A 13344-nucleotide genomic window follows, 5' to 3' on the forward strand; every position below is an offset into this window, starting at 1 on the left:
AGCTGCTGGAAGGACAGGGAGTGCAACACCAGCACTGCAGCAAGGCTGCCAGACTGGGACAGCAGACATCTAACTGCACATCTCTGATCAGGATGCCCTGCTTAGCCAAGGAAGAGTAAGAAAAGACAGGAATTGCTGCATTTTTCCTATACTGGGTAGCTAAAGGCATATCTGATGAGCCCACCAGTCATTAGTGGAGGGCTTTTCTGGGCCATTCAGTAAGCCCCACAGCCACCACCGCTTGCAACACAGCCAAGGAGCATCAGCTTGGTCTGAGGTTTCTGCAGCAGTTTTCTGGTTCAGCCCTCTTGCAGCTTTAACTGGCAGCAGAGTTAACCCATTTCCAAGAAGCTGATTAGGGAAGGGGAAATCCAGATAGTTGCCAAGACAATCTGGCAATTACTTAAAAACTGCTGCATTAATTTAAAAAAAATCCACTTGCTTTGACTTTTATAGCAATTCAGGGCCACCAAGTTCAGCCTCACAGGCTTTCTCCTTTGCTATGCAGATGGGGAGCACCCAGTTGCCTCCTGCATTAGAAGGCCTTTCTCCCCTGTGGCATGTCAGGGGGAGGCTACAGGGGGACAGAGCAGGTCTCCTGTATGGTCAGAAAGTCCCTGCTGGTCCCCAAAGGGGAAGCTGTCAGGCAACAAACTGGGGCAAGGCAGGGTACTGCCAAGTAGAGCAAGCAGAATAACCCACCACAGCTGGGCAAGAGCCACATCAGAAGTCATCCCTAACTTTGCAAAAAGGTGTCAGATCAGGTTGCAAGCTGTTCACAGGAGAGACTGCTGTCAGGTAGCTAAAAAACCAGAAATGTAAGCATTTGCATTTGGGGGTTTTATTGTTGTTTATTTATAATCATTTAAAAGGTACAGAAGTTTGCAAGCAAGTCAGACCCAGCCCCTCACAACCCTCCAGGTTTCCAGCACAACTCTGAAGTCCACCCTTCCAAAAGGCCAAGCTGTGGAAGTGCTGTGGTCCACACAACTCCAGTAAACTTGCTGGAGAGCCAGCACCTCCAGCCAGAGCTGAGTCAGACCCAGAACAGGGCCTCAAGCAGCAACTTCAACAAGTACACATGGCCAGGAGAACTGAGCACTAGGTTACCAAGTGTGAGAAGATGGGGACACAAAGATCTTCCACCAGCATATAGGGAAGTGCTGTGTACAGGCATCACAAGGTGATTAAGCACAACAGTATGGTCATAAACAGCAATGACAAGATATGCAGACAATTGCTCTTCACAGTGTTCAAGAACCCCTCTCTCCCCTGGGACCTACACTGCCCCCAGCCTGGAAGAAATCCCATTTATCTCCTTAACCAAGTGCCAGGAAGGGAGCCAGCTTCCAGGACCTTCCCTTGGGCAGGGCAGGAAGAAGTCCACCTTCTAATCAAGGGCTGCTGTCTGCAAATCCCCCCACCAGACTGTGACCACTCAAGCAAACCAGTGGAAATCAAACTTTCACTTCAAAATCAGGAACAAAATAGCTGATAGGCAGACAATCAAGTGCCATGTGGTTTCTTCACAGGATGGGCATTGTGCATCAAACAGGGTAAAGCTGTCATAAGCTTGTGGAAGATGGGGAGCAATTAAAAACCAATGGGAGTGGTGGCATTCATTGCTTGTACTACTTGCCAGCTGCACCAAGAACAGCTAACTGGCTCTCACAAGTGCTCTGGAGCATCTGTCCATCAGGTGACTGACCACATCAATGCCTCAGTTTCTTTTTCTTCTTACGGTTCCGGTCCTCACTGCTGTCATCTGCCTCGCTAGCACTGGGTGTCACAGCCCGCTGGATGACTTTTTTTTCCACTGCATATACCTGCTCTCCTGCCTTGGGGTCTCCCTTGACCAAGAACTCCCCTTTCCGGTAGGTTATGGAGACACTGGTCCGTGGGTAGGTGCCGTAAACCCTCCGGAGATCATCCTTCACAAATTCTGGGAGGTCTTTCCTTGGTCCAAACACCTTTCCAAGCTTCCCCCATTGAAGCTCCCCTCTCATCGTGAAGCCTTCTGGCCACATGTCTCGATACTGATCTGACCTCTGGTAGGCAGCATAGGGATTGTAGCTTGCATAGGGATTGTAGAGAGGGATTGGGACCACAGGAGGGAAGTGCCAGGTGTAGTACGGACGGAAGTAGGGATTGGAGGCACTGTAGAGATGATGATACTCCACCTGACCTCCCACATAGTCAGGGTAGCTGTTCCGGTCCACCACAAAGGCAATGGGTTGGCTGTAGTAGCTGGGCATGTGGATGGGAGGGAACATCATGGAGCTGGTCATGTCTTCTGCTCTCCCAGTCCGCAGCGGTGGATGGGCGTAGGCAGAAGGTGGGATCACGGTTGGGTAATACTCCCGTGGCACAAAACCAGACTGGTACATGGTACAGGAGCTGGGGTTCTACACAGGGGACGTTTCTCCAGAGCAGCTGCTGAGTCTCAAAAGCTGTGAGGACAAGAAGGGAATAGAAACAATTTACATTGGTTATATACATTCCAGAACCAGGCTGAATAAGAAGATATGCCTAGCACTGTAAGCATACCAACTAGTTAATAAAACAAGCTCTCTGCATCTGCAGCTTGCAGGAGCAGTAACATGCCAAGAACAAGCAGAGCCTCACTGCCAGCAACTGCCCGTTAGCTGCTCAGCAAGACTCATCATTTAACACACCCAGATCTTAGAGTTACAAGGACAGGAATAAGCTGGCATAAAAGCCACTGAGGGCCAAAGAGATGGCCTCACATCTTTATGACATGGCTCTGCACTGCTGGGAGGCAGCAGACAGACTGCAAGAAGCTAGAGACTCTTGAGCAGGCATAAAAATGGGGAAGGCATACGCAAGTGAAAAAAAGCCCAAAAATAAAGCAAGCCAGCAAAGAGAGGAAAGAGGACGCAGCCCAGCCCTGCTGCAATCATTTCAGTTGCCATCCTGCCCAGACAAGGAGATCTTAAAGAAAAAACAAACAAACAAAAAAATCAACTGTCCTTGACTCTCTCCCCCATCCTCCCAAAGCCCTGCTTCTACTCTGATAAGCAAACAAGAGCTGTGCCTACTATTTGTTTCTAGAGCAAAATCCAGGCACATCTACATTTCCTCTGACAAGTTCTCCTGTGAAGGCATCTTGTTTTGGTCTCCCTAGTTATCAGTCACGTTCAAGTGTGCATTTATCTTGAGCAACTCTGACCCACAACTGAGTATGTTCCTGCCCGATCCAGACAATCCAAGCACCTCCAGGGCATTAAGCAATGTCCTCCCATGACTCATTATCCTCTCCCCAAGGACAGGAAGGGAAGCTGTACATAGCATGGGTTTTTAAAAAAAAAAAAGTTTGCTACCAGAGACAGGAAAAGACCATACACAGAACTAAAGGCTGCAAGATTTTTTTTTTTTTTTGCAGAGTTCAGATCCTGCAGGCTCTTTTTGCTTCAGTCTTAACTACAGAGTTGCCTCTCACACAGGTGTTGATCAAGAAGGTAAGATGAAACTCATCCTCAGTTCAGTGCTTTCCTCCAGCCTAACCGGAAATTTGGCAGTCCGCTAAAAACCTGCTTGCCACAAGCAATGCTGGGTACTACACAATGGAGGTGTTTCTTTTTTCAACCACCACAATTTGTTCCTGTCCCTTGAGGTTTGTAATCGGCACTAGCTCAAGCCTGCTTTTGCCATGGGTGCCAAGCTAGAAGTCTACCCCCTGGAGAGGGGAACAGCACTAGGTAATTCAGACAAGACCAGGCAGTACCCTTAAACAAGACCTGCAGCCTAGGAGCCAAAGGCCAGATTAAAAAAAAAAAAAAAAAAAAAGAATTCACAACATACTCCATTTAAAGCCATTACAAAAAAAAAAAAGAAAATAAAAGAAAAGAAAAAGGCTCAAATAGCTTCAAGCAAAGTAAAGAAAGCAAGCTTGAATAGCTTTGACTGAGGTCTCCCCAGCTCACTAGCAGGTGTTGGGGAGGAGGAGAGCAGGCACTGTGATGTTTTCTGCATGTAGCCCAGTTAGAGCACAGCTCAGGCACTCACCAGGCAAGTACAGGGCTGGGTGCATCTCTGTGCTTGAGGGCTCCTGTAAGTCTCTTCCTGAGTTTGCCTGACCACTCTGAAGAGGTTTAGAGCTGAGCCTCCTGCAGCAAAGAGCTCCACTGCACACTGTTTGAGGACACTTCATTAGATCTTTATTGAAAAGACACTATTAGCTAGCTCCCAAACACCTTGCCTGCCTAACTTGCTCAGAACCACCACAAAAATCCAGAGGGGTATTGTATGTCAATGGCAGCACAAGGTGCGTAAATGGAATAAATGGTCTCTTCTTAAAAACAGTCTCAGTGCCTCCTTTAATCCAGTTCAGCCCTGCATACCCAGTGAGATTCACAGAATCATTTCCACAGATCCGTTGTGTTTCAGAGCAGGCAGTCTGCACTGAGAGCACACAGCTATTGCACCCACTGAGTGAAACAAAACAAGCCCAGCTTACCCCTCCTGCTGGATCAGTGTGCTGCTTCATGCCAGTTTAGGACAGCTCTGGAAAAGCTGTTCTCATCTAGCTGATGACCAGCTCTTGGTCAAAAGCTACAGACAGCCCATCTACCACCCACTGTAACACCTTGCATTTTGGCTGGCAGCATCAGTGCTCCCAGGTCTTCCCTGCAGCTGCAGGAGAAGGGGTGACAGGCCATCTAACTCGCTCAGGTTTTAGCACTGAGGCAGCCCAAGCACAGATGTTGCTTTGATTTTGCACTGGAAAAAGATAAGGGGAACAAGCTGATGGCTCAACCAGGCAGGATAGCCCACAAGCAGCAGCAAACTGAAGAGATAAGAGAGAGAATGAGATGAGGATTAAGCAGAGCTGGGAGTGCTCCAGGGCAGCATTGCCACATGCCCAACCACAGAAGTGAAGACATTTCCCTGGAAGCAGATCACCCAGGAAGAAGGTGTTGACAGGTCACACGGCGTGGACAATACTTCACAGCCCTGGAGGAAGTCTTGCAAACCCATCAGGGCAAGCCTTGGCTTAGCAGCTGGGGCTCTGGCTGGCTTTGCCTTTCCTGGGCTCCACTGTGCAGCTGCCTGGCTCTGCCCTGTCCCTGTCTGCTCTGTAGTACAGAGCTCTCCCTCTGTGCCTGAGCACCAGAGCTCTCAGGATTGCCCGGACACAGGCTTACCTTCGCAAGCACAAGGGGCCAAATCCCAGCTCCTGGCTTGCAGGGCACAGTGCTGCTCTGATTCATTAGGTTTGTTGCAAGAAGGTTTTGGTATGCAGGAGGCACAAGACTCCTGCCCTCCCCCTCCAGAGCTGCAGCCTTGTGCTCCCAGGGGCTGACATCATGGTTTACCCCACCATTACACCAGTGCCTATTGTTCATATTGACGTTCAGGCTGCTTCAGCTTCCAGAGGCAGGTTTTGGGAGACCAGTGCTGGAGCAAAGGACTCTGCAGGGCTGAGCTAGGGTGTGACAAATCCATGCGTATGGGAGGAGAGAGGGCTTTGAGAGCGCCAGTACCAGCTTGCCTGACCCTGTCCCACACTCACTAGGACGCGAGAGCTGGTAGTGCTTCAGGGAAAACAGGGTTTGCCAGGAAGGGGATCTTTTGTTAGACCATCTGATGGCCAGAAGGCATCAAAAGTCAGATGCTTAAAAACCCCAACCCCCAAATACCAGCATTACCTAGTGGTACACCTTAAGAAAAGGGTCCAACCCCCATTCAGTCTCTCCTCCCCTTCTTCAGCTACTCCCACTTCCCTTGTTTCTCAGGTGCCAGCAGCCAGAATCTGCCCTGGCTTTGGAAGTAAATATCCAACAGCCTCCAGCTCTTGAAAAGCAGGGGAGAGAGCTGGAGGCTGTTGAATGTAGGACCAGAAGGAGAGAAGGGATCCTGGCTGACCCATTACTTCAAGCTACCATCCACTTTCTTCCCTTGCTCCAATTTCAAGCTCTGCTATGTGTTGGGAAAAATCACTACATCCATTGCCTGGCACCTGCATGTCCTGAGCAGGAAAAATACAGAACAGTCCTTAAAGCTTGAGCTGAGCTCTGCTCAATGCCTTGGTCCCGAGAGCCACTAACAGCCATAAATACACACCAGCTCCTTGGTGGTACAGACTGAAAGGGTGGATGGGCAGGCACCATGCTGTGCCTGGGAGCCAAGCCTCCCCAGCCAGGGCACTGGAGCTGTGGTTGCCAGCCCGGAGCAACAAAGGACCAACCCAGTAAGAAGGGCCACAGTAAGAGACAGGGCAGCCTCTCCCTTCAAGCCTTTCCAGCAGTTTTGACCTTGCTGGAAAAGGGTTCAGCCCCACTTGGCTGGAGCTGAATGAGAAGCCAGGCACAAAAAAAGGAGAGAAAACTCCCCAAAAGGTCACTGCCAGCTGAAATAAGATCTTAATTTCTCTGCTTGGTGAGAACATGATACTTCAGACTCTTCCCAAGCTTCCCAGAGCTGACTAGCAATTCCCTCAGTCACTGCCCAGCCATCTGGCAGGGCCTCTCCTTCCTCACACATCTTGGTGCAGGTCAAGGAGACACCACAGCTCCCAATATACTTGATCTGCCAAGCAAAGCCTGCTTCAGTACCAGCTGACCCAGAGAGAGTTGCTATGGAGCAATCAAGCAATGCCTGCAATATAAAACCAGAGAGTACACTTTGGTAGTTCAAGTACAGAGAAAATTTTGTTTCACCATTCTATTACACAGTTACAACAGGTGACGAATCCACCACTAGTTAATACAGAAATGCTCAAGGCTGGTAGGGCTTTTCTAGTATCTAAAGCAGCAGAAATTACTTCCTAGCACTACAGGAGAGCATGGTTTTACTTAACATGTCTCAAGGTAGTAGAGCTTCACTGTCACCCAAGCTAGCTTTGAATTTCAGGAACTTTCTGTTTAGGTAGTTGTGGAGCATGAAAAGCACTGTGAGCTGCAGAAAACAGAGGAAAGTGTAAACATTCAGGTCCATGCCAAACTGCATATTCTCTAGGAGAGAGATTAAAGTGAGCCTGACTCTAGCATGGGCATAGATCAACATACAAGGTGTGCCACAGTATCCAACACATGAAACTTCATACAAGTATCTCATATCTGGAGAGATTGGTTTCACCAAGACCAACAGTTCAAAGAGTGTCACCAAGTCTTCTGTCCACCTGAAGCAGCAACCAAAGTTAGGTGGGTCCTCAGGTCAGGCTGGCAGTTTGAACAGGTTAGATGCTTCCTCAGCGTAAGCATACTGCAAGCCAGCAGAACTGTAGAGACATTCAGACCACAGGAGAGGACACGGCCATCTATTTTACTCTGAGTCTCAACCAAGACTATTCTTGCCTCATGCCATTGCCCTGTGATCAGCTCCCAAACAAAGAGAATGGGGGATCCCATTAAGTTACCTTTTCCTCTCCACTGTTCCAGCACCCAAACTTTCAGACTGTTCTTTCAGGCTTTCTTCCTGCCCTATTCTTCTCCCCACCCCACAGAAACCACAGATCTGTTGCCATTGCTCTGTAGCAACTCCCAAGAGTACAGGCATGAATACTGCAAAAGCAATGTTTTCCCCTAATCAAGGGGATGAAGAAGTCATGAGTTATTTCCAGTTAGTCTCCCCATTTTGAGCAGACTCTGCAAAATTGTTGCCATCTGACAAAGCTTTGCCAAACGCCTGCCTTGGAGGAAAAAAAAAAAACAACCCAACAAAAAAAAAACCAACCCAAAACTTCAAGGACTGTTCTGGAAGGGAAAAGTTAAAATAAAACCCACTCAAACCTAAGGTTTGTCCTCCATAGCTCTGGTGTCAGAGTCCCACACACTTATCCAGCATTCTAGTAGCTGGAAACAGTGCATGGGAGAGCATTACAACAAAGAAGTTTCTTATTTTTCCTTGTCACTTCCCCCCCCATTACCAACATAAGATCATGCTCTGTGAGTTCTTTGAAGAAAGACTCACCCAGGAGAAGACTCCCAAGTACTTCTTGGGGAGGTGGGAGAGCAGCACAACACTATAGCTTTGCTTCTCCATCACCAGTACTAATCCGTAGGACAGAGGCACTTGGCTGCCTTCCTAAAAGGGATGCTCTTGGCAGCAACACAGGAATTCAAGGCAAGTGCAATAGCTTATTACAAGCTGGGTCCTTTCAGGCCTTAATTTTCACCTAGGGGAGCAGATTCCCACACCAGTGCTGCTTAATCATGGAAGCACTTTTGGGTTTTGCACCCCCCTCCCTCCTAAAGGTAAAAAAGCACCACATATGCTACACTCTCCAAGAGAAAAGCAAACCCACACTGTCCCAGCAAAGCACTCCAAGGAGTGTTAAATAATTCCACAGGAGGTTACTACATCATGCCTAGTACAACAAGGTGCCACAAGGCAGTGGCTGGTTAACAGCAGTACAAACCAGGGCTGCAGGGAACAGGTCTTGCCTCCCATTTGTCCGGCAAAGCCCACCACAACCTGAGAGGAAGGTTGACTTCTTGGAAGAGACAAGCTCTCACTGCATCTAGAAAGGGAGAAGGATGCTGTGTGGTGGGGCCAGATGAAACAGGGCCATTTCTGCCCCGCTCCTGCTTACACACTGCACGCCTGTGGCCTCTTGGCAGCACAGAGCACAACCTCAATGAGGGCAGAAGCCTGCCAGCTCCCATACTCAGGCAGCACAGCAGGCCAGCTCAGGAGGAGCTCTCGGCTTCAGACTTGAGCCCTGACTGCCACCATGGTCACAGGTTTCTGCACGCAATTCATTTTCTGTAAAGCCACAGCGCATGTAGCAATAACCTGCTTCCTGCAGGCAGAGCTGGCCCTGCGTACCAGAAGCTGGGCAGCTATTACACACCAGTGTCTCCTTACACCAATCCTCTCAAATATTCCTAGATGGAAAGTTTGGTGAGGCAGAACACACAGCCCCTGCTTCTCAGAAAAGGGGTGAGGTTATATGCCACGCTCCCTTGTGCGGTCTAGTGGTAACATGTAAAGGAAGATAACTGATACTGAAAGCAGCTTGAAAACAGCCCACAAAAAAGAAAAGGGCTTTGCAGAGAAGAGCAGGTACTTTGAATGAAAGCTTAATGACTCCCCAAAGAGCAGTAAAGCTACAAGGTGGAAAGGGTTTGAGAGAGATTATAAACAGAGATTAGTAGAAACAGGAGAAACCCACCAATCCAGACAGTTTTTAATGCTTTCACTAAAAGGCAAATACAAAAGCTATTTTGGTAGAATCAAAGAAAACAGCAACACAGGGCAGCAGACAGATGGAGATGGCTGTGGGCCCCCCTGCTTTCCCCCAGGGTACAGAGCTGGACAGGAACAGCAGCTGAGAGGTGACACCCTCAGCCTGACAGCAGGGCAAGCAGCCCAGGTTTCCAGACTGGACCAATTCCTTCACCCACTCATCTCTGAAGCTAACAAAAATTTGGCTTTGTGAGCACAGCTGAGGAGCCTGGAACACCCCTGAGCAGCGGGGCGCTGGTGCATAGGCTTTGTAGAGTGCAAAAAATGCTGGTCTACAAGACTCTTCAGCCAGGAACAAGCCTGTTTGCTCCTCTGGCACTTTGAATGGTACAACTGGCACTGGAAGAAGGCCTAAAAGCAGCCTCATCTCCTTCCCCTCCCCACACCACTCACCCAGTCCAAGAAACTTCCCCAGCAACACTGGGGATCTGACCCTGCTTCCCACCACACAGGAGGGACCTTTCCGTCAGGAACTACTTCACTGTCCAAATTCTTACAGCTGCCCAAGCCAACTGAAAAGATACCATGAGAACAGCTGATACCAGAGCTCCTTTTGGGATGAACAGCCTAGAGGACCTCAGACACACCAACTCCCTTCTCCAGGAGGAGCAAGCTGCTACCCTCCCAAAAGGGCATCCACGCAAAACATACTGCACTTGACGCTCCCCTCCAAGAAATGGGCTCAGAACCACCCCTTGCTCTTGCACCACGAGCAATCCCTTCAGCTCAGCCAAGAGGGAGGATTTAACTTCTGAAGCCAGAAGACCCCAGTCCTCACCCTGCTCCCTCTGAACTCTGCTGTTACTAGTGCACCATGAAGAAAAGAGCTCCAGCTGGCACTGGTAACTGCAGAAATAGCAGTTAATACATATGACAGTCAGTCACCCCTTATGTAGGCTCTCTGAAGAGGGAGTAGATCTGTTTCAGCTATTCAAAGCAGCATTCCCAGAAAGCACTGAAATCCAGCGTGGGTCTGGCATTTATTTCTGAGGTCTGTGCAAAGCCCAGACTCTGTATGAGGTCAAAACACCAGGAAAAGCCCTAGTCATCACAGAACAAGTCTTTACTCGACTCTGATCTAAAAACCACCCCCTTGCATAACTGTGCTCAAATAGCAGTCAAAATGCAACTTGCTGCTGACAGAGAGGTTTGGAGCAGCCACTCCTCCTACTCTTACTGCAGCTGCCGGATAACACAGCAGGTCTGAAACAGCTGCACTGCCAAGAATAAAACACGGTGTTACCAAAGGGTCACTGCATCAGCAGGCAAGGCTCTGGAAACCACCCCTGCCTGCTGCCAAGGCAATCCTGACACCGTCACCCCTTCAGCCTCTCCCTGGGTAGAGATGTCTGCTGCACCAGGGTCTAGATTTTGGACACACTCCAAGCTTTCTCCTTTCTTGACATGTCCTACTTTCAGCATAGCCTAACTTTTGTGTTATTAAAGCTCCCACCACTACCAGTCTCATCTTCCTAGTAACCACTGCAGGCATCCTTTGTATCAGGCACCCTTCCTCACCTGAAGTTCAAACCTCTGTACCCTATGCCTCAGGATCCCAGTCAGCCCTACCAAAAGCCACCACCTTTTTCCTCATCTAAACCCTTTCCCAAACACAGCTCTGTATCTAGACAATACTTTTTTTCTTTGATTGAGCATCTGCACTTCATAGTGTTTAGTCCCAGCGATCCCCTCCATGTTCAAACACAGCCTGCACAAACAGATCCACTCCTCCTCTCACTCAAGAGTTCATCTGGTAACCATCACCTCCATCCACAAACTCTCTTCTTCAGTGAAAAGATCTCAGTATCAGCTCAAGCTTCCAAATCAGGATATCCTGGACAAGCTCCCAGCTGTCACTTCTGCCCAGCTGTTGCCCTTCAGATTGCAGTCTTGAGACAACTGACTCAGGAGACTTAACTTTTACCAATCACACCAATAGGTCAACTGAATGATCAATAGCCTCATTAACACACCACCAGTACCTCATGGTTATTTGTATCATTCTGCACACAACTATGAGGCTACTAATCAATTCTTATGTACTCCACATGACTGCTATTGAGTTACAGGTGTGTCACCCTTCCCTCCCACACCACTTAGTACTAGGGTGCAACTCTACACCTCTTTGCTCTGCCCTCCCACACCAAGTCTTTCCAACATAAACCTTATGGTGAGTCCAGCAGGTTGTCCAAGGAGCATCACTCCAGCATCCCATTGGGTTTGAGTCCTCAGGCTTCACTACCATCTGTAGGTATCTGCACTCCTACAGCCAGCTGCTCCTGCCTTCATTCTTTCATCTAATTTTATACCTTATACTCTTATTTCAGGATCCACTTTTCTGCCATGCTCATCCCTCCTTTCCTCCAGTCTCCTCCCAAATAGGCAATCCACCCCTAATTACTTCTTCCCCATTGGTCTCAGTTTTCCTACATCCATAACCAAGTCTGGCATTTCCACTATGGTTACCTAGGCAATCTCAGCCTTACATGGTATTACTGATATGCTGCAGGTGGCCTTGCAAGGTTCTACCCTGCAAGAGTTGCTTCAGACACCCCTAAAATTATCTGGTTCCTCCTGGTTATACATTGTTTATTTTACACACTCCAAGACAAATCATTCTACTTTAGCCTTGATTCCTCTGCCTAGCTCCAGTTACCTACAGGCACTTTCTTATCTCACACACAGACAGTTTGCATACCAGAGCAACATGTTTTCCACACTGGTTTTGTGCTGTTGCAGCATCCCACTCTCTCAGCTGCTTGATTACAAGGCTTTGCCCTTGAAGTGTTCTTGGGAAAGTCTCCTGGTGTCCTGCAAAGGCCTTTGGTAGTTACACAGCCTGGTTCTCCAGAGGGACTTCATGCCCACAGTGGATTTCCTCTGTTGACACACACTTATCATACACATCCCTTTAGTGTATAAAAGCGCCTTCTGTTACAACAGCAATGCACACTATATTTCTAGCCTAAGTTCAAACATCTGAGCCAGAATTACCCATGGGAATAGTGCTCTTATTGCACCCCCCCCAAGGCAAACAGCTGTAGCATCTGCTGATCTACAACTCTGTAATATGTTTTTTTAAAAAAATAATCCAACTACCTTCTGTTATGGTATTTAGACAATACAGAACATAGCTCACAAGTAACATTATTGATTTTTTAATGGGAATCAAAAGGCAATCTTGTGTTTCCAAGAACACAATCACTCAGAGAAGCCCTTCTATGTCATTTTTTCCAAACTAAAGTGTTTAAAGCCTATCATCACACAACAATAACAATTTACATTAGTATCTTTCACAAGCAGGAGATGCTAGGAAAGTTACAGACTAGAGCACTGGCATGAATCGATGCTCCAACCAAGTTATGCTACTATATGTGGACTTCCATCTACTAGATAAAACAGCAGATGTACTGGGGTGAAAGAGGCATCACCACCAAAGCCTTTAAGCATTTGTGTTTTCAAAAAGCCGAGCAAAGTGCAGAACACCTCAGTTGTACACTACTACTACAAACATTTAAGCTAGCACTAGTACTGTTTTACCATTGTAACTGGTAAAACATTGCAACATAGACCAGTCTTTAGTCATAAGCACAGAAAACAGAGACAGACATTTGTTTGGTGTACATGTACTCACATCCTGAGAAAAAAGTCAAGATGATGCCTCCACTTAACTGAGGAGCAAGAAACAGTAGGATACACAACCTGATCTTAAGAAGGTAGCTTGCTTTCTACAGTCTCTTTTCACCGATGTACCTTAGTGACACATATAGAGCCAGGAGATACACTAAGATACCACATCACACCTTGCAGAAGCTTTCCTGTAGTAACCAGTGCTGCAATACCTGTCTGAACATGCCCTTGTAGCTAAGGAAAACAACAGGAAGCTCATTCCTTCAGCAATTACATTACATGCTCAGACAGGGAGCTTTAAACTTGCCTATAGACAAGACTACTAAAGCTAATGCAAGGTTCATATCTCAGCTAATGAGATGCCTTACAAGAAAAAAAAAAGTAGAACTTGAACATAAAAACTCAGGCATAGCAAGGATAGAGGGCACAGGTAAAGGAACAGCTAAAGTCAGCATGGAAAACCTCAAAAGCACTCACCAGAACTTCAGGTTCTTTCTTAAAGCA

The 13344-nt window shown here is 47.8% G+C and overlaps 1 protein-coding gene across 1 annotated transcript; it reads right to left on the reverse strand.

The window, feature by feature from the left end:
• Positions 1-844: 844 nt before the first annotated feature.
• On the reverse strand, positions 845-3464 carry C10H10orf95 (chromosome 10 C10orf95 homolog). Its single transcript, XM_052800223.1, has 2 exons — positions 3060-3464; positions 845-2450 (listed from the first exon to the last, which is right to left on the reverse strand). The coding sequence occupies exon 2, from the start codon at positions 2385-2387 to the stop codon at positions 1713-1715; it is 675 nt and encodes a 224-aa protein (XP_052656183.1). The 5' UTR covers positions 2388-2450; positions 3060-3464; the 3' UTR covers positions 845-1712.
• Between the last annotated feature and the right edge of the window lie 9880 nt (positions 3465-13344).

This window comes from Harpia harpyja, chromosome 10 (assembly GCF_026419915.1).
Source record: "Harpia harpyja isolate bHarHar1 chromosome 10, bHarHar1 primary haplotype, whole genome shotgun sequence".
NCBI classification, from domain to species: Eukaryota; Metazoa; Chordata; class Aves; order Accipitriformes; family Accipitridae; genus Harpia; species Harpia harpyja.